Genomic DNA, 23,025 nt, shown 5'->3' with positions numbered 1-23,025 from the left:
TTATATTTTTCATTCAAAACACAATTAACACAATATTGAAACAACTAGACACTCACTTACTTATTTCATTGTTACACCTATGTACATGTCATTTTCTTAAATCAAAATTAATGGAGATGTCACTCTTCTCCAAGTCCTTAGGATGTGATGAGATGTGTTGATGTCGCTATTTCAATCAAAAGCTTTAATCCAATCTTTCACCTACGCGTTACACAACAATTTGTTAAGCTACATTATAGCTTAATAAGTACTCATGAATTCAAATTTTATCATTTCTATAATTTATTCGATATTACACTATTACTATTATAATCTCGCGACTATATTATAATAATTAAGAGGTTATTTAGTATTTACAAAATTTTGACTATATTACTTTGATTCACTATTTGATCACTTTAGTACTTAACAAAAATTATTAAAAAAATCACTTACCACGACTTTTAGCCCATACTAGATACATTTGAACGAGATGGATACACGACAGCGCACAGGTTCCTATGACATAGTAACTATGTCCACAAAGTTCAACACTAGTCTACATAGGCACTCAAATATCACTAGACTTACATTATTTATACACAAATGTAATATTCCACGATTTTCACAATTTCACTACACTTTTGCATTTCTTCAATTTAGTCCCCATTTTCACGATTTAAAGAATAATTGTAAATTTCAATTACAATAATCACGAGATTTTATTCACTAAATTCTTGGTCCATAATACATCATATATTTTGTACTCTCTACATTATTGTAACTTAACAAATAATAACGCATAAAATTTCACATACTTTTCAATTTAATCCTTTTTTCCACGAAATTCAATATCCAATACTTGGACACTTTAAATCAATTCCCTTCCATGTAAAACTCCACTTGAATAATTATTTTCAACATTTTTAATATTTATAGTCATTTCTGAACATCTTACAATTTAGTCCTTAACATTATAAAAATTCAATAATTGTTGTAATATCATTCTAGTTTCACCCTTCATTCAAATTCCCTATCACGTAACACTTTAATCAAACAATTCATCATAATATCATATTTCATATATCTATTTTTTATGCACTCCACTTCTCTTTTTTCAATTATAAATTCCACAAAGTTCACAATTTAATTCTTAGCATCATGAAAATTCAATGTTTACTATAATTTCACTTTAACATCCCTTTATGTTTAGTTTACTACCAAATTACACTTCAACTAAGCCTTCTATAATAACATTTTATTTCATATATCAAATTACTTTACACTTTATTTTACTAGTTTACCACAAATTTCATAAAATTTACATTTTGATCCTTAGGTAATAAGAGAATTCAATGGTACTTACCTATCTTCCACTTCAAATAACTTGTTTTCCACTTGTCTTTATCACTCGATTCTCTTTCTCAATTTCTTTCTTCAAAAAAATGTCAAGAGCATAAAACTTTCCATGAAAAATATTTACTTTAACATCATTTCTATACCTTTCTAGCAAAATTAAACTTGAAAACATGATGGAGGTTTGATATTCTTACCTTGCTCTTTTAATTTCACGCCTTAGCTTCATTTTCTCTCTCCTCCAACATAAATATGCAATCTTTCTTCTTGAAATCTAAGTTCACTAGATTTTTGAAGGTTGAATTTTATTAAAAATTTTAAAGGAATTTTAAGGATTTCTTTCTTAATTTCAAGGAAAGAACCAAATTGCAAAGAAAATAAAACTTATTCTCTCTATGGATGGTGGTGGCGTGAACTTGAAAGAAAGGTGTAGAGAATTCTTTTCTTTTCATCTTCTATTTAATCATTAGTTAATATAAAAATATCTTAAAATAAAATAATAGTAAAATAATAAATTATTTTAACCAATAATATTTCTACACCATTCATCCTTAATTATTATACTTAATATTTATCCAAATTGAGAAAGGGTCATATTGCTCTTCATAATTCTCTATAATTCCATTCTTGAATCACTATTTACTTTTGAAAAATTACAATTTAGTCATTCATAGTTCTTAACTATTCAATTTAGTTCCTACTTACCAATTTTGTGCCACAAGAACTTTTGGGTTATTTAAACTTTTGGTTCTTCAACTTTCCTATATTTACATTTTAACCTCTCAAATTTTGAATAATTCTATTTAGATTTCAAAACTTTTTACATCTTTATAACTTAGTCTCTTTAATCATTTTACCGAGGATTCCACTATGTATGACGTCAACTTAATGCCACTTTTTATAGCATAACAATTTTAGGGGTATTACAAAGAACCACTATATATTCCTAATAGATGTGTGGTAGAGGGTTTTCGATGACCGTTGATATCAAACTTATGATTTAGTATGAACTAATGGGTGGTGTTTTTGTGACAATTTTAAAGTTTTGGATGATGGAAACATATAACCATCACGTGCAAGTGAGAGAGGTAAGATTATGTGTTTTGGTAGCCATAGAATCGCCTATGATGGGTTAATCTAAATCGATTTATTATGACTCAATTTAGGTGCAAATGATCTATCTAAATAAAATAAGACAATATCTCTTAAAAGGATAGACACAAATTATATTCAAATTCTCTAAATAATGGAATAGTCAAGTTTCCGAATTCAAAGGAAGACTAATCAGGTTACCATATCCTCTACTTTATTAATAAAGAATTTGGTAACAAATGAAATTCCTAAACACTTAATGCACATGCCAGTATAGTCATATTCATGGTTGCATCTTTAGTTCGGTGTATCAATCCTCATTGGTTTTTTGCTTCCGCCTACCTATAACATAATTTTAGAGTTATTATTTTAATAGTTTTACATTTAATCATATTTTATATCGATTTATCAAGTGTAATGTTATGCATTAATTTATATGCTTTTTTAAAAAAAATTAAAAATTTTCAAATTTAGATTTCTTCACTTTGATCCTGCATGGTAAGACAACTTTTACATTTAAATTATTTAATAATTTAACACAAATTATTTAATTTATTAAATAATAGAATTTCAATGATATAATCTGATAAAATTAAAAAATGATGACTTACATGAAAATGAACGGTAAGCGACCTTACCTCAAATTTGATCAAGTGTAAAAGTTATTTGGCAATTTGATTAACGACATATGTGGCAGCAGGTTATTGTACGCTTATTTTCCCGTTATTAGCATTAGGTGTATTTGTAATTGTCCTAAGCCTAGTTGCATATGTAACTGTTGTTTGATACAAAAATTCAAGGGGGAAAAATTCTTAATTTTAGCATCCGCTACTCCCATTTCCTTTATGTTAATTTAAGCATAATAATAAGTCGCACGGAATTTCAAGCATATTTTTTTCAACTTGAAGCATGTATCTCGGTTGTTGAAAGAATAGGGAAATGTGAAAAAAAGGGGGGAAAAAGAATAGATTTGTTTACGTCTCTAGCTACTTGATTCGCTTCAATTTGAATATCTAATTAGGAGATTAAGGGATTAAGGTACTCTTCATCAATTGAAAATAAATATTGAGTTTTTAATGTTAAATTTAAGGTATGATGATTTATTTGGTTCTCTAGTTTTTTTTTTTTAGTTTTTAGGTCTTAAACTTATATTTTTGTCAAATCACCCTAAAATGGATATAAAATTTAACTAGATCTGATCATGGATCGAGTCACCCGGCTCGGCCCGAACGCCCGCCCAAAATGTGGAAAGGTTTGGGCGAAAATATAGGCCCGAAAAATGGGCTTGAACAAAAAAATAAGGTCCATTTAAAAAAGGGTCGGGCCTTGGGTAAGGCATTTTTGGCCTAAGCCCAGCCCGACCCGAATTCACTAAAGGACAAAAAAAATCTATTTTTTTTAATGTTATTTTCTTATTGTTTTCTCCCTATTTTGCTACCATTTTACTATTATGTTGATACTATTATGTTGTTATTGTTTGGATATTGCATAAAACTTATTTTATTATTAATTTTGTTATTATTTTAAAGGCATTTGTTAATTTTGTTATTATTTTAGAGGCATTTGCTTGCTAAGTTGCATCTATCTTAGTGTTATTTAAGTCTACATATTTTTTAAAATTTATTTTCAATTTGTTGGGAAATATTTATTTTTGATGTTTTTAGTATTTTTTGATGTATTATATATATTTAAAAATTATATGAAAATAATATAAAAAATAAAAACTGTCTGGATCTAGTAAATGGGCTTGAATTTTTAGTTGAGTCTGGCCCTACCCCGCCCATGAACACCTCTAAATTTAACGTCTGTTAACTTTGCTAATGTAGCATACACGTGGATTGCCATGTGTATACTATGTTAACAATTAATTAATTTTTTATAAATATTAAAAATATATTGTATATTTATAAATTTATTAAATTTTATTTTTTAAAATTATATTTTTTGATATTTTTAAAAATTTTAAAAAATTCACTAGTTGTTGACGTGGCAATCCACATGTACGTCACATTAGCAAAGTTAACAAACATTTCTATCCATTTTAAGTTAATTTGACAAAGAATACAAGTTCAAAGGCTAAAAAGGGTGGAAAATTAAAAGGAATGCTAAAATGACTTTTTTTTATAAAGTTGGACAGCTAACTAAGTCATTATGTCTAAATTTAATAAGTAAAATCGTTTTGGTATTTACTAAAAAAATTAAGTTTTGAATATAAATATATCATTTAATAAATATAAATTCAAAAATTAAATATTAAATAAAAATTATAAAAAAGTATATTTTTAATAATATCTAAAATAATAATAAAAGTAATTATTTAAATTATTATGATTACATTATTTATTTAAAGGATATTATATTTTTTTTGTGAGAATAAATAAAATTGCATCAAATCAAATGTTCAAAAACATTACTATCTGTATATTGTTGAACAATATCCAATACTTCATGGGGAGGCTCATCGAAAATCTGTAAGCTTGACTTCCATGTTAGACCGAGTTTAGCCATTCAGTCTGCAACTACATTTTTCTCTCTGGGCACATAACGAATTCACCACTGACCTTCAGAATGCATAGTCCTTTGTACCCTTCTAAGTATCGTGATGCCTGAATCTTCCATCTCCTTTTCAATCAAAGCCTTAATCACTTCTAAATTATCATTCTGAATTGTGGCTCGTTTTTATCCTTTCTTTAGCATAACCAGGACCCCATCAAGAATACCCCATAGTTCTGCCTCAAATGGAGTACAGTTGCCCAAAAAAGTGATTAAAACCCACAATCCAATTACCTTCCATGTCACGTATCGCTCCTCCAGCAGACGCTTTTCCAGTGGCTCTCTCCACAGCACCATCAGAAAAAAGATGAACCCACATTTCCTTAGTATGCCTTTTTTAGTATGGGTTTAAGGAATTGGGTTTGTAAGCATTCTAACTTGACTCAAACTATTGTGCCAGCTCAAAGAAACTCTAATGATTTTGAAGGCATGCCAATTAATGTTTTGGAAAATGAAGAGGTTTCTATTCTTCCAAATTCGTCAGGTAATTATCCCAAAGAGACTCGACCACAACACCCCACGCTCTTGCAAATGCAAATGACAACAAAGGTTAGAAGAAAACCAAATTTGAAAAAGGTCAGAAAAGAACCTGATTTGTTGATCATTTGGATCGATATACATCCACACTTCCTTTGCAGCCACACAATCCCAAAGAACATAGAGAATGTCTTCTATTTCATGGCCACAAATGTAACAAGAGTTGTTGAGACCCAAACCTCGCCTAGTGCGCTCCGAGTTAGTAAGAAATCTTTGCTTATAAGCTAATCAAAGGAAAGTTTGGACTCTTTGAAGGCCTTGATATTTCCAGATGTTCTTCCAAAATGGGTCTTTGGGATTCCAAGACTTTTGTTTTAAAGACCAGAAAGCGTTTCGAACTGAAAAGGAACCTAAAGCTGAAGAAGCCCAAATTATCCTATCTACTCTCGAATTGGGATAGGAGGAGGAATACTAATTATATGTTGAATCAACTCTTCAGGTAACCAACCACGAAATATATCTATATTCCAATATCTATCATGCATGACCATATATTTAAGGGTGCTTTCCATATCCATATTCACGTGAGCAGGGACAAAAGAAAGAAGAGATCTGATTCCTAGGATCCAAGAATTCTTCCAGCAACAAATGCTTGTGCCACTACCCACAGACCAAGCTAAGTTTTCACATAAAAGTGGCCACATCTTAGAAAGAGAGAGCCATAAATGTGACCATTGACTTCTTGCAATAGAATTAGAAAGGTGTTCCTTCAAACCGTATTTTGTGCGAAGCATTCGAACCCATAAAATGTTTTCCTTAGTGATTATGTTGAACCCAATATTCAACAGAAAGGAATTATTGTGATCATGTAAATGTCACAAGCCAAGACCCTCATGAGACATTGGTTGACAAATGAAATCCCACCCAACCAAAGCAAGTTTTAGATGGCCACTAGTAGAACCCCAGATAAATTGTCATACAATCTACTCTATCTCTTCGCAAACTCCTTTTGAAATTAGCGTAGTCTGTATAAAATAATTCGTAATGGTAAGGAGGACAAATTGGGCCAAGATGATCCTTCCAGCAATGGATAATTTCCTTGATTCCCAATTTTGCAGTTTATACCTTACCTTTTCCACTACAAAACTCAAGGTGATTTTCTTGACCCGATCATGAAGAAGAGGTACTCCTAGATAACTCCCAAGGTTTCAAACTTCCTAAAACCCGAAAGTTGATTAATCTGATAACAAATATCCTCTTCAACTCCTTTAGAGAAGTAAATATTGCTTTTCCTTATCTTGTGTTCAGAGAATTCACAGAAGTGATTCAAGATACCTACTGATAAGTGAGCTTGATCTAGCTCCCCCTTGTAGAAAATTACCAAATCATTTGCGAAAAAAAGTGGGATAAAGCAGTCCCCGTTCTTAACAGACGAATTGGACACCACTTACCTTTGTTAATATTTGCACAAATAATATGCCCTAACCACTCCATACATAAAACAAAGAGCTAAGGTGATAATGGGCATCCCTGTCTGATCCCTCTATATAGCTTGAATTTCTAAGTTGGCACTCCATTCCAGAGAATCTGCATAGTCGACAAAGAAATGGCCGTCATAATTACTGAAATAAGAAAATTTGGAATCCCCGCAGCCTGTAACGAAGCACCAATAAAATCCCAACACACTCTGTCATAAGCCTTTTCCAAGTCTAACTTGATCGCCATCTAATTTTTGCCCCTTCCTTTTTTCCGCTTGGAATAGATGACTTCCTAAGCTATAATGACATTATCAGAAATACTTCGTCTAGCAATGAAGTCGGCTTGTTCCTGCGAAATAAGGTTAGGAAACACCATTTTAAATCTATTAGCAATTACTGGCTGAACTTCTCTAGACAGTCTTTCTCTGGAGTAAGAGTATATTTCAATTATGGGTCAATGTTGTTACCATCAAAAACACCTTGAACCCACACACACACTGCATTACCAACGATATCCCATTAACTCTGGAAGAAGTGAGCATGAAAACCATCACTTTCCGGAGCTTTTAGAGGGTTCATGTCAAATAAGGCCTTCTTGATTTCTTCATCAAATATTGCCTTTTCCAAAAACACAATGTCTTGCTCCTTAAGATAAATGAATAAATTGGACGGTAATCCCTTCATGGGCTTTTGGTATTTAACCATAAATTTCTTGAAAAATCTAACTAATTCGGTTTTGAGGATATTCTGATTAGAACACCACTCACCATTATCAATACGTAAAGTTGTGATGCGATTAAATTTCCTCTTTTGGATTGTTCGACTATGGAAAAAGTTGGTATTACAATCCCTAAGCTGAAGCCAATCACACTTAGCTTTTTTCATGATCAAGCAAGTTTTCTAATTCATCAAGAACATCATTCTCTAATTGAAGCAGTCGACTGGAGGCTGAGTGGTCCAAGGCTCTTTGGATATTAAAGAGTGACTTCATAATATTCCTTTTACAAGTACCTATAAAACCGTAAACAGACATATTCCACTCCTTAATGTGATAAGTAAAACCAGAAAGAGAGTTAGCCATATTACCGAAGAAATTCCACTTATCTTTTACAAAAGAAGAAAAATTTGCATGTTTGGTCCAACCAGCAATGAATCTAAAAGGCCTTCCTATAGATGAACGAAAATTCAAATTAGTCCTCAGAAGGATGGGCTTGTGATCAGACTTAATGCACGAAAGGTGAGACACTAGACAATAAGGAAAGGCTGATATCCGAGAATCATTAGCCAGAGCTCGATCAAATCTCTCATATGTTCCCGCTCTTTGCCAAGCAAAGGAAGGGCCAACGTATCCCAAGTCCTACAAATTACATGAATCTATAAAATTGCCAAAGAGGTTACATCTCTTTCCAAAAGAATGAATTTTTTATTATTATTAGGTGATAAAATAGCATTAAAATCACTCATTTAAACAAGGAAAAGGATCATACGGTAAAGCATATTTCAACTCTTCCTAAAGAACTTGTCGTTTCCTCCTGTTTGGACTACCATAAACAAAAGATATAAAAATAGAATTAGGAAAACTGTTACCAGATACACAGAGCAGTATGAATTGTGGGTGATTTTGGATAATTTTAATTTGAATCGAATCCTTCCAACCCACCCAAATTCCTCCTAAAAATCCAATAGCTTCAACACGGTAAGAATTACAAAACCTCAATTTGTCAATGATAAAATTTACATTTTTACCACTAACTCTCAGTTCCAACAAGCACATTATGTCTAGTCCAAATTCTAAATTATATTCCTGAAAAACCTGAATAAATTTACTACTTGTACAACCTTGATAGTTCCACGAGAAAATTGTTAGATTTAAAAACATATAAAAATAATAAAATAAAAATTGAGTAAATAAAGTAAAAATTAAAGGTTTACTGTTTGGAAGGGTCCCGATTATCATGATTCTCCTCCCTCTGGATTGGGTCACTTAAGCCCAAAACTCCATTGGCCTGTGATGAAATGGTCTCAACCAACTCGGTCATTGATTCTCGTAAAAGAATTCGAGAGTTGCCTGCTGCCTTGAATTTGTTCCCCTTCCCTTGAACAACCTTATTAATATTTTTAAAAAATTGAGAGCCTGTTAATCTCTCCCCCGAGCCTTTATCCACAGTTTTTGTCTTTCCTTTCCTTGAAATTGCTTCAGCATCCCCTGCTAACATACCGTTGACTGTTGGTTCTTGGCTTTTTTAAAAAATAATCGTCGAGTGTTTGCTCGAATAAAAACCCATCCCCGATTTGGACGTTGTGACATCCATTGGTTCCTGTGACAAAGGTTTCGACTGCGGAGTAGAAATTATTTTATCTATCATCATGCAATGCAAGGCCATGCGAAGACAACCCAAGAAAAACCCTTCCTCAGTCCATCCTTGGTTGACGAAAGTTTTAGAGCTTGATAGAGTTTTTCCAACAACTTTCATTATCTGACCCTGAAAAACCCGAACACTGTTCAGCCCCAACTCAATAGTCAAAATAAGCCCTAACTCGGTTATGGCCTTCTTCACCTGATCCACATTCCGTGGGCCCTTGACAGCTCCCACTTTAGATTGAGGAATATTGAAAGGCTTATTCTTGGGCACAACGGGCCCAACTCTTGGTTAACTAGAAAGGTGGCTAACAATGGTGGGGTCTGCTAAAGGAATGCTGTTGAATACATTGCCTGGGCCTCTAATAGAAGGTCCAATAGAGTAAAGGCCCGCACTAAAATGGCCAGTTGTACTATCAAGGTTGCCCTCAGGTAAAATGCCTTCACCTTTTTGCCACCTATTATTCTGTCCATTACCAATTAAAAGCCTTAAATCTCGAACCTTCTTTTTTGTTAGCCATAAATCCAGTTCCAGCTTGTGTTGATTCATTTAATTTGCGACGAGTTCTCTTCTCCACGAGCATCTATGGGCTATAAGTTTCGCTTTCCTCCCCTGTTCCATTAACGACCATATTCGTAACCTCCGGCAAAGGTTCCAACGGCGATGGTTCACTTCTGATAAAGATTGGTTCAATATTCCTACTAGAGCACCCTTACTTTACATGACCATATCTTCCACAGTGAAAACAGATTGTAGGAAGAAATTCGTATTCAACCCTCTGTATTTTCCCATTAACTAAAGGTTTATCCAGATTAACATACACAGCCATACGTGCGAATCAATCTCTGACTCTGTTATCCGTGTTCATGTCCAGCTTTGCGGCCTTGCCAATTAGCCCTCCAATTTCTACCAGAATTTTCCTCTTGTAAAAATATCCTGGCAATCCCGTAAATATGGTCCATGACATCACGATACTCAAAAAATTCTGTTGGATTAAAGGACATCGACCATGGTTGTACTGTCAAATATTGGCAGAAAATAATCCAAGGACCTTTCAAGATCACATTTTCAGAGTCGAGTGTGTTCTGAAATTTGGCCAAAAAATAGTCATTCTAGTCATTTTCAATATCCATCAAATGGAATGGTCATGATAACTTCCATAAACTGTAGACTTTATTTTGAAGAACAAAAAAGCCAATGTTACGTCTCAAAAGTTTTAAGACTACATATTTTCTATATCCTTAATAAAGGGGATTTTTACCAAAATATTACAAAAAAATAAAAAATAATCAAAATATTATATTTTTTTTATTTACGAAAATAATACAAAAAAACAAAAAACAGAAATAAAAAAGCCTACAACGATGTGACAATACCATGGAGGAGGGTATCCCATGGGCGGCACCAAAGGTGCCTTTCCCATAGGCGGCACCACTTGTTTTATAAACCCGGGATCCGTCCAGCTGCTTCAGAGAAAAATAAGAAGAAGAAGAAGAGAAAGAGGAGGTGGTGCCGGAAAAAGAGAGAAAGAGAAGAGAAAAAAAAGGTATTTTTTAAAAAATAATTGATTATCTTGTTGTTATGTTTTTTTGTATATTTTTTATTTTTTTTGTTAGTTTAGTTATTAAGATTAATAAAAATTCAAATTGATAGTTTTAGTTAGTATTATTATTATTATTAATTTTTAGGGTTTAGATGTTACTTAGTATTATTGTTAGTAAAAAACTAGTATTATTATTATGGTTAGTTATTATTTTTAGTAAAACCCTAATTATTATTGTTAGTTAGTATTATTTTGAGTATTATTGTTATTGTGTTAGCTATTAGGGTTAGTGGTTAAACGTTGTTCATATACAAAATGATAACTGAAAAAGTATGAGCTTAAGGATGAAAAATTGCATATTGAAACATTAATTTTTTTATTTAAGTAATTTATTTACCGTTGGAGATTTTTTTTTGAGATTTTGTTTATTTTTTGACAAATTGAATACTGAAAATGGATAATAAGTTTTTTGTATGCGTTTATTTCGATGGAGTCATCTTGATAACAAGTGTTAGATGTGTATTTGAATGTCGGCAACAAATAGCAATAAGATTTAATAGAAATTTCTCGTTGGATGAAATGAAGGCAAGGATTAATGAAAAAATTCTTAGACGTTGTGGGAGAAGGATATCAAAAATTTTCTACAAGTTTCCAGTTTCGACAAATCCGGTCAAATTCACCGAAATGGAACTTGTAGACGACGAAGACGTGGAGACAATGGTCGCTCTTTACTGTGGGAATGGGAGTGACAAGAATGCACCGATTCACTTATTTGCTGAGTTAGCCAGTATAGAGCAAAATGAAGATGTCAATGCATCTGATGAAGAACACGGAGCTCAAGAACCGTGGATGGTGACTCTAATATCATACGTTGATAGTGAATCGACTATGGGTGGGATCGGTATCGATCTGAATATTACACCCGATATTGATGTGGTTGGTGGTGAAGAAGAATGTGGTAGCGATAATTGGGATGAAGATGTCGATAGTGACGATGATCTCGATGTGGACGATGCACCAGATGATATTGATGCTGAAGATGTCAACAACGATGGAAACATTGACGCTTCTTCGGTCGGGGACCAGATACGACATATTTTGATACACAATAATCCTGGGCCGCACATGTCGCTCATAGACCCCGACACAGCGTATGTAGCTGAGTTCCCGGAGTACCCTGAAATAGTTTATCCTCACGGGCTGGCCGTAAATTCTGATCATGAGGAGTTATTCATAGTCCAGAGATTCAGCTGTAAAGAAGAGTGCATATTTGCTATTAAACGGTACAGCATGAATATATCAGCGGATTATAAAGTCGCAGTGTCTACTCCGACAATATATATTGGGGAGTGTTGGAAGGCAGCGGAAGGCTGCAATTGGCGGGTACGAGCTGCATTCATTAAAAGTTCTTAGATGTAGGAGATACGAAAATTTGTTGGTCCTCATACATGCATATCAACACGTATTACAGAAGATTATGGAAAACTTGATTCGAAAACTATCTGTACGTGTATCATGCCAATGGTAAAGGACATGCCGACCATTAAAGTTTCGGTACTGATTACCGAGATACAAGCACGATTCTAATATCGAGTATCATATCGAAAGGCATAGATAGCTAAACAGATGGTAATAGAGCAACTATATGGGGATTACAATTCGTCGTATAACGAGTTACAATGATGGATAGCTGCTATGTGGGAGTACGTACCGAGGACTGTGATTGAGTTGCAGACAATGCCTTATTACGACCCGGACGACTAGTTACAATCGGTAAAAAATATTTTCCATCGGATGTTCTGGACGTTTGATCCATGTGTGCGGGCATTTCCCCACTGCAAGCCATTTGTGCAGGTGGATGGGACCTGACTATATGGAAAATATACACAGATCCTACTTCTTGCGGTTGCTCAAGACGGCAATAGAAACGTGTTCCCGATAGCATTTGCCATCGTAGATAAAGAGAACTTGGAGTCTTGGGAATTCTTACTCACTAACCTGCGGAGGTATGTTATTAGCAACGATAACATTTGCATCATCTCCGACAGGGGGAAAGGTTTAATTGCAACAATTAGGCGTTCCGGTGTGCCATGGAGGTCCGTTTACTACATCCGTCACATTGCGACTAACTTCCACAAAGATTATAATAATGCAGACTCGAAGAGACAAGTCGTGGCAATGGGTAAATGATAACCTTATATTTTCAATATAAGTTGTAATGTTTTATGTTATCGAGTTACTAGAACTTATTTTTTCTTAATACGTATGCAGCGTACGAGTTAGAGCCACATATTTTCCGCCAAAGAATGATCCAACTTGAGAGTAACATGGAGAGGCAGACAAACACATCTTTTCGACAATGGTTGGGCACGATGGAGCCGTGGCAATGGGCTCAAAGTTTTGACAAGGGCTTTCGTTACGGCCAAATGACCACAAACTTAGTCGAGGGGATCAACGCTGTCTTGTTGAAAACACGTCATCTTCCGATTGCATCTATCTTTTCTGCTATATTCTACAGGCTGGCTACCTTGATGCCAAGAATGGGTTAGCAACAAGTCGACCAGATGGAGGCGAGACACGTGTTTGTCGAACATGTCAGGGATGTAATGGTTGCAAACCGTCGGATGGCGAGGTCAATGAATGTAGAAATATATTCACGACGACTGAAAACGTTTCGAGTTACTGAGACCATCAGTCGTCGACCTGGTATACCAACTAGGTCCTATGGAGTTGATCTCCGAAACAGACGGTGCGGGTGCAGGAGGTTCGAAACACTTCATTATCCATGTGCGCATGTCATGGCAGCGTGTGCGAAAGTCAACCTTGATGTTGAACAATATGTCGATGATGTGTACACGCTTGAGAACACATTGCGTGTCTGGGAAAATGAGTTCCCCGTCCTGCCTAACCTATCTACGTGGGAGGTGCCTCCGACGACTTTCGAGCTTCTCCCAGACAGAAGGCTACGCAGGAATCCAAGAGGTCGTCCGTAATCAAGCAGAATCCGTAATGAAATGGACATTAGGGAGAAATCAGATGGTAAGCATTGTGGAATATGCAGGTTAAGTGGTCATAATCGGAATAAATGCCCTTGGAGAAACTTTCATGTTGGATAGTCGTCTGGATCGGGTCGGAATTGATCTAATGATGTAAAATTTTTATGTGTAGTGTTATAAAAAGTATAATTCATTTGAAATAATAAAAATTATTCAACTTATACTTATGTTTAAATTGTATCCAAATTAAGTTATAAAATAGTATACAGCATTTGGAATTATTAAAATTATATAAAAATGGAGGCATTTAACCTTAAATTCAGCTTTAATATAATGCAAAATTATAATAATTAAATTTATACAAAAAAAATTCCGTAGTAAGCATACCTAAAATTAGAATAATTAAATTTATACAAAAAGTACAAACTTTGTAATGTACAAAAAATGCAATAAACCCCTAAAATTGATGGTTCGATGGTGTGGTCCTAGGGGTATACCTATTCGGAGGTCAACGGTCATGTTCTGGGTGTTCGCGACGACCAACATCATCATTCGGCGCAGGTGGGGGTGTAGTAAACATAGAGAGGAAATCATTTGGAGTAGGTCCCTCGTTCGGCATTGACGAACTTGATGCTGCGGAGGGAGTCCCATGATGCTGCGGATACGAGCCGGGCGAGCAGGATCCAAAGAGTTCAAAGTCGTATGCGTATTTGCCCCCTGAGAAGCTCGGGAAATAGTTAGTGCCCACCAAATCCGGATGATAGCTATGTGAATCCACATGTGAAGGTGATTGTTCCGGATCTAGCTGGGGCTCTGGCTGTGGCTGTGGCTGTGGCTGTGGCTGTGGCTGGGGCTCCTGCTCGGCCTCTGGTTCCGGATCATAATATGGCACAGGCTCTACCTCCATTGGGGCCACTGGGTACGATCCCCCAGGTTGCTGCATGTGCAGGGGAACTACAGTCGACTGGCCTCCAAGTATATATGGCTTCCCGCAACTATAGTACCATTGTATGTACTCTAATGATGGTTGCAATTGGGAAGCCATAACCATCTGATTTCTTCGACGCATTCGATCATTCCACAATGCCACAAATTTTCGGTGCTTAATGCCCCAATCCAACTGAGGTTTTCCTCTATTATTCATGAAGTGAACTGCCCCCACCTCGCATGGCGGATCCGAGATATGTAGGATGCAACCAAACTGTCGTAGCACCCGATATCCGTGATACCACTCGACTACATTGAAATTTATAATTGGTGCGTTAGTGCACCATATGTGGGAATGAATGTATGCAGACGAGGGTACCACATCTGTAATTTCCGGCCTACAGTATGGCATCCATATAAACTGCATGATTAATAACATGGTTATAATTAGTCATAACGTGTGAGTAAGATATAGAAAGTAAGATGTCATGAATATTAGAATAACAGCTTACCCTTTCCCGGGTATACTGTTCGATTATGAGTCGGTATATCGGGACAGTGTGCGACCTCCCGATACCCGGACGAACACTCTACCTACAAAAAACAAATATAGGGTTTAGGGTTGGTAACATTAGTCAATATATTATGACTACAAATAATGACAAGTTATATTTTATCACCTATTCACTAGTGGAAAAACATACGATTGGTGACTAACCGATGCCAAAAATGGCATCCGATAGAGCGCCCAAGACTGCAGCAATGTGAGGCATCCGCCCATGTCTACAACATCCAGGTTTGTCGTCCGACAAAGCTCCCGATACAACACAGCTAGAACGGCGGAGCCCCAGCTATACGAGCTAACACTGGACAAATCAACTAATAGGGGCAAGTACATCAAATGCACCTTGTTGTTGTTTGCATCGGGCATGAGTACTCCCCCTATGATATGCATGATGTACGCTCGAGCAGCGCACATCAACTCACCTTCAGTGGCAGTCGCTGATAATTGTCCAAATTTGGCTTTCACCATGTAAATTTTAAGCCCGTCAAATTTGACTCATCGTCCTCTGGCGAGTCTCCTATGAGCTGATAACAAAGTGCAGCTGGATCGATAAATGAAGATACTCCCGTTACGGGACTCCCATTAATTGGGAGCCTAAGCTACATTGCAACATCCTCCAAGGTCACCGTGCACTCCCCACACGGAAAATAAAAAGTGTGGGTCTCCGGGCGCCACCGCTCCACTAACGCAGATAATAAATCATAGCGCAAGTCGGAGGTCCGAATCAATGCTGTTGACCCAAATCCGGCTTGCTCTAAGTACGACATCAATCGTGCATTCGGAGCTTTCTTCAAACCATTCACACGACCCCTTATTACTCGGTACGAGTCCTGATAGTGTTAAATTACAGAAAAAATATTACGATAACATGATTTATTTCTATATATTACGTATATCCTTTTTTAAATAAATAGAACCCGTATTAACAAATAATAAATCATACTGCCTTATTAGCCGCATCAGATATGTGTCTACCGGGTTGAATCAATGGAGTCATTGCGATGGCTGCAAGTTGAAAAAAAAAGTTAGTAAAAAACTCTTACTCCGACCAATTGTTCGTATTTTTTTCTCCGCATTTTATTAATTTAAAAAATATCATAATTTCTTATTTTCCCGAATTTTATTACTTTCAATAAAATATATTATTTTCGTATTTTATTATTTTATATTATTTCAGTACATTTTGTTTGAAATATTTGTATTAATTATTTCTGAATTTTTAAAAAATTTAGTAAAACACTCTTACTTCGGCCATTTGTTCGTATTTTTTTCTCTGCATTTTATTATTTTAAAAAATATCATAATTTCTAATTTTATAATTTTACTTTATTTCAATGTATTATGTTTGAAATTTATTAATTTAGTGTATTTTTAAATTAATTTAGTGTAAAAAACCCGTATTCCTGCCCTCTGCTCGTATTATTTTTTCGAATTTTATTACTTTCAATAAAAATATATTATTTTTGTATTTTATTATTTTATATTATTTCAGTACATTTTGTTTGAAATATTTGTATTAATTATTTCTGAATTTTTAAAAAATTTAGTAAAACACTCTTACTTCGGTCATTTGTTCGTATTTTTTTCTCCGCATTTTATTATTTTAAAAAATATCATAATTTCTAATTTTATAATTTTACTTTATTTCAATGCATTATGTTTGAAATTTATTAAATATACCATTTTTCGGATTTTATTACTTTCGGTGAATATACAATTTCTATTTTTTTTCGTATTTTATGTTTTCTTAAACATATTTTTTATCATTTTATTTTTAATGCTATTTAAAAAAAACTAATTACAATATCCTAAATAAATTTCATAAAAAAATTCCTGATCAACATACAATGTACATACCATGAATTTTTTTCATGCTAAATAAATTTCATAAAATATATATGCTAAATAAAATAATAAAACACGTATAATGTACATAACATAAATTTTTTACACACAAATATTGCAAAAAAATTAAATTAATAAAAAATTACCTTTCTTTCTTTCTTTTTCCTTCCTTCCCTCTTCTTCTTCTTTCTTTTTTTTTTCTCTTCTCCTTTCCTTTTCTTTCCTTCTTTTTCTTTCTTTCCTCTCCTTTCCTTTTCTTTCTTTTTCTTTCTTTCTTTCTTCTTCTTTCCCTCTCCTTCTCTTCCCCCCACCCACCAGCCGAATGGCCCATTATATGGGCAGTGCTGCCCATGGGAATGGCACCATCGGTGCCGCCTATGGGAAAGGCACCTTTGGTGCCGCCCATGGGATACCCTCCTCCAGGGTATTGTCACATCGGTGTAGGCTTTTTTTCTGTTTTTTGTTTTTTTTATTTTCGTAAATAAAAAAAGTATAATATTTTGGTTATTTTTAATTTTTTTGTAATATTTTGGTAAAAATCCCTTAATAAAGATTTCATGGATCCTTTCAGAAAATTCTATAGAGGGAGTTCCATTGACAATCGATTTCTGAATATCACCATCTAGCCACTCGTCTTCTTTCTCCTCTAGACCATTTCCCCCGGTACTCGTTGTTTTACCAACTAGCTTGTCCTTCCAAGAAACTCTTGGTTTGATAGGTAGCTCGGCCAACATATCTCCACCTTCGTTCTCACCTTCTTCCCTAAATCGAACTTTCTTAAGGGTTAAATCTTCCATAGAGACATCTCCAGATCAAGGGTTTTCACAGAGAGAATCCATTTTACTTTGCATAAATTTAATAAAAGTTACATTATTTAAAGGATATTGTATTTTTTTAAGTCACAACTATATAACAATTCCAATAAAAATTAACCATTATAAGTATTGAATTAAATAATTAAATCAATCAAGTAACTTAACTCAAACTATAATTAATTAATCATAATAAATTTAAAGGAAAACAGACATACAAAAGTTGAATGTTGAAGACCATTTCCAACACAACAAAGGCCTCGTTGGCAAAGGATATTGTAATGTTAAGATAAATAAAAAGTAAATTAATGATTAATTAAATATTTTCTCTATTAATTAATAAATAACCCTAATTATTATTATTTGATTGTTAACAAGTATTAACATACTCGTTTATGAATTGTTAAAAAAGATATTTGATTATATTTTTGTAATATAATTATGAAAAAAGTCATTTACTTTAAACAGATAAATAATTTAAAACCAACGGCCATTAACAAATTTTAGAACTTTTAACAAAGACAATGATATCCTTAATTTAAATGGCATAAAATAGACTTAAAATATAATCATATGAGAAATAAAAAAATAAAATTAAAATCATACCATTGTTGGAAGACACGATCAAGAAATTTCTTCGGCCTGTACAAATTTCCCTTTAAATAGCTAGACTCCTTTCTCCCTTTATCCAAAAACTTGAAGCCACGCCCGTATTATGTTTAAGCATTCACAAACTTAGAGGCTATGAATTGAGTCTTACCTGTTCTCTTAGGCTGTGTTTGATAGGGGAAAACCAATTCCGGAATTGGTTTTACAGGTTTTCCAGTGTTTGATAGCAGGAAAATATTTTCCTTTTGTAAAACCAATTCCGCAACACTGGAAAACCTCTTACAAATTTGAGGAAAATGTCTTACGCTTTTAAACTCGGTAAGACATTTTCCGAAAAATGACGCATTCTTCTCCCCTTTAACCTTTCCCTTCCCCTTCCCTTCTCCTTTCCCCTTGTGTTGCAAATCAATTTGGTCAAGGACTTCTTCCGGTTCCTCTTTAATCCAGGTAAGGCTCCTTCTTCTTCTTCTTCTTCCATTCTTCATTCCTTTTTCTTCTTTTGTTCTTCATCTTCTCTTCTCAGCATATTCTGTTTTGTTTCCTCTCTTTCTCTCTTTCTCAGGCAAATTTACCATGAATTCTTCGCCGGGTCTTGGCTTAAGGGATATCTAATGGATTTCAAAAGTTGTTGAAGATTGAAGATTGAAGATGACCAAGGTTCTGCTCAAGGGATATCTGATGGACTTCAAAAGTTTTACTCTGATAGATTTGATCTTTCTTCTAAGGAAAAAGAATGTAAAAACTTTGGTCCTCAGGTAATAATTGATTTCTGTCTTCCCCATCTAATCTGGAAATAGTACCGTGTATATTAGGAGATAAAATATGCATGTTTCAATCTTTTTTTCTTTTGGCAGAAAGATGGCGATGGTGATGGATGCAGTAATTTCCTTCAACAGCTGCCTAGATCTCTGCCGGGGGTTCAGTCATATAAAGGTTTTGCTAAAAATATTGGCGGAGATGCAGATGCTCCAGTTCATAGCATGACATATGAGGTATGAAAAGATTTGAAGTAGCCCTGATTTAGAGAGATAAAAAATAGATTACTGAATTTCTCTTTAAACTCCCCTAACCCTTCAATTGTGATTGTTAAATGCTGCCATCATCCTACTAGGTAATCATTTTGGATTTGGTTTTAGCTATTACACAAGCTTCTGAATATAAAATGCTAACATCACACAACTTACTTTTGTTTTTGATAAATCACACAACTTACTATCAAATGAATATACAAGGGAACATCTTTGTGGCCAATGTCTAATCCCTTGCTCAAATTACCAGTGATGCCATGGACTTGTGATAGTTCACTATTTGTCTGCTAGGTGAGCAGATATGGAAGAGAGCAAAGCTCTTCCCCAAAACGTAGATGGATAGGATAAGATGTGGACTAGGGTAATCTTTTATATGAAACAGAGTATTCATTGATGGTTTATTGCATTGCCTATAGTGAGATTCATAGGCATCTTCACTAAATGCATATCATATGATAACCAGTTGGGTTTGGGTTAAGTCTAGAACTGTTTTCTACTTTTGCTTTGTGCATTTTTTGGCTAGGATGAGTTGTACAGGGCAAGTAAAACAAATCTTTAGCTTCTGAAAATTCCCTATTTCTTTTCTGAAGAATTTTGTCAGCTCTACTTGATTGTACCAAAGCATTAAACTTGTATAAATATGTGAAGCAATGCCCCTAGAAATGTGCAGATGTTACTATTAGCTAGTAGCTGCACTTCCTTAGAGTCTTCTATTAGATGTTTTCGTACCAAAGTTCAGCAGTATAACAGTCTGACGCCATATATTTATTTAACTAAAATATGGCTTGTGATATTTTGCTGCATTTGAGGTAATGTTCTTAATAACATTAAGAAAATGATAGTAATTATCCCCTTTCTTTTTAATGCATATTTAAATGGAAATGGTTTTTTGTGATCAAGATGAAAAGAATGGAGCACATATTTCGAAGTGGCTAAGGTTATCCATTAGAATGTATGGAAGTTTTAAAGGAAAGGATTAAACAAATTATACCAAATGATATAACCCCTAAATGATATAATCCAGTTTGCAGCCTAAGTGGACAATACCTCTATCAAAAGTTCTAAAAGCAAGTTTGCAGCCTCTTTCTTCTACAGAAGGAGGAGTGCAGTTAAAATTGTGAATGAGGGGTTTATATTTGATCGATTTCTGTCTTTTTCTTCTATAATTTCCTGGCCGTATGATGCGGGGAACCTTATTGAACCCCATATTCTTTTAGGGAAATATAGTCATTTTTCTCATGTTGTACTAGCTGAACTGTATTGTTCTTTTATATATGTGCTGCTATAATTTTACTGGGTTGTTATACATTATCTTAACTCACACGACTTGTACCTGATGCAAATGTCTATATATACATGACAAATACATTCTAAACATGAAAATATGAGTTGCATTTTACTAATATCTCTTGTGACTGGTGCCTGATGTGATGTCCATATATCCAAACATGAAAATGTTGGTTCCAAATTACATATCATGAAGATGGTAGTTATATAATTTTACATTCATGTGTTTTGGTGTGATTGCAAATCAAGGATGGTTTTGCTGAGGGGAAAGACCTGGTTGTGCCTGTTATGTCTGCAATGGGGGAAGAACAGATCTGTGCTCTCAAAGACATTGGTCCTAAGTAGTTTCAAATTCATTTATTGCAAATCTTAGATGGAACCATAAAAGACTTTGGCAATACTAAATGCGGTTTTGATGTTTTGTTTTGGGTTTGGATAGAAAAAAGAGAACAACAATATAACTAGTTTCTTGTTGTGCTATGGATTGCTGTTTTGCTTTTCTTTTTCAATAATTTTTATTATCTCGTCTTTATTTTTTGTGTTGGTAACATTTAAATTCTAGCTTTTAACTGCATATTACACTTGCATTAGTTACCCAATATATATTAATGTAGCAATTTAAGTTTGACATATCATTTAGTACAAGTTAATACAATATACTAGTTTTTAAAAAAATGAAATTTTCTAATAATTACAGTATTTTTATTTTAATTTAAATCTCATGTTAAATATATGTATCACAAGAATCAGATTGGATAAAAGTAGAATCAAATTAATATAAAATTTAAATACAAATAATTTTTTTAATAATGAAGAAGTAAAATCAAATCGGTATAATCCATAAATAGATGAACATTTGGAATTTAATTAGATAAAACTTTTATTAATATGTATATAAATTTATTAATATATGTAAAAACAACTTTTTCGGAAAATATTTTCAGAAAATCTGTCAAACAGCAGAAAATATTTTCCAATAAATCATTTTACAGAAAAGTAAAGCATTTTCCAGAAATAATTTTACGGAAAACATTTTACTACCAATCAAACAGACCCTTAATTTCATCAGATTTTACCAACAAAAGCCCAAACTAAGAATGTTAACCTTTTCTCACCAAGGAAATACATTTAAAGGAAACGACACTCAGATCCAACTTTAATACTACAGTGGCCACATCTATCAAATATATCAACACATAATTTCGTCCAATGTAAAGAGCAATAATTGCATCAAACTTGATGCAAGACTTGCAACAATCATAAGTATCAATATTGCACTGACATGAATTTCAAGTTGTGGTAAACTGTAGTATGGTTGACATCTGTGATCCCATAATAAAACAATATGTCAATATCATATTTAGTCCTTGTTATGGTTTCATCCAAAACCGTGTATGGGAATAAGTCCCTTTTATACTTCGATGAAACTCTATAAATAATTATTGGGCTTTGTTATATTTTCGAAATTCATTTGTTAATAATTATTTTTACATTAAAATATATGCAACAGCAAATAAAACGTTAAATACCTTGAATATTTAATTAATTTTTTTTATATGTAGATATATGGATGGTTATATTTATGAATTTGCTCTTGGTTGATTGAATCTTTTACTTGCAATCTTTGTTATAATTAATGCATTGGCACTGGATTCCATAACCTTGAAACCCACTAATTCTCTAATGCTGTAATCTTTGATTGTTGTCTGCACAACATCTTTCGATAGAAAAAGCTGGCCAAATGTGAGGTCACCATTGTCGTTGAACGGAAGGTGATTTAAATCTATCAATTCATTGGCATATTTTGAGTATATAACTAAATCAATTAAAAACATTTTATATCATCTTTAATTGATTTAGTTAGATACTCAAAATATTTGAAACCCGCTTTAAATCTACAATGTAAAATTAAAAAGATAATTTTATTATAAATTTTGATTTTATTTATTTATTTATTTGATATAATATCTATAATAGGTTAATTTTGCCCGGACCCAAGACCATACAAAAAATAAAACCCAAAAAAAAAAGTTCCATTTACAACAAACCCAACGGGCCCACATTACTAAACCCAATTCAAGCCCAACAACCTAAAACCTAACCCTAGCCCACAATATT

The 23,025-nt window shown here is 33.7% G+C and overlaps 1 protein-coding gene and 1 long non-coding RNA gene across 2 annotated transcripts; one reads left to right on the top strand and one right to left on the bottom strand.

Annotated features, from left to right (window-relative positions):
• Positions 1-4,691: 4,691 nt before the first annotated feature.
• On the bottom strand, positions 4,692-9,458 carry LOC121213865 (uncharacterized). Its single transcript, XR_005909346.1, has 2 exons — positions 8,868-9,458; positions 4,692-8,292 (listed from the first exon to the last, which is right to left on the bottom strand). It is a non-coding gene; the product is annotated as an uncharacterized lncRNA (long non-coding RNA).
• A 3,944-nt stretch (positions 9,459-13,402) lies between these two features.
• LOC107921706 (uncharacterized) lies at positions 13,403-13,831 on the top strand. Its single transcript, XM_016851530.1, has one exon. The coding sequence runs from the start codon at positions 13,403-13,405 to the stop codon at positions 13,829-13,831; it is 429 nt and encodes a 142-aa protein (XP_016707019.1).
• Positions 13,832-23,025: the final 9,194 nt, after the last annotated feature.

Source organism: Gossypium hirsutum, chromosome D01 (assembly GCF_007990345.1).
Source record: "Gossypium hirsutum isolate 1008001.06 chromosome D01, Gossypium_hirsutum_v2.1, whole genome shotgun sequence".
Lineage (NCBI taxonomy): Eukaryota > Viridiplantae > Streptophyta > Magnoliopsida > Malvales > Malvaceae > Gossypium > Gossypium hirsutum.
This window is presented reverse-complemented; position numbering and strand designations above follow the sequence as displayed.

What these genes read in the sequence shown, in the direction of transcription:
- LOC107921706 (XM_016851530.1), top strand. Translation starts at nt 13,403, where the DNA reads ATGGAGGCGAGACACGTGTTTGTCGAACATGTCAGGGATGTAATGGTT.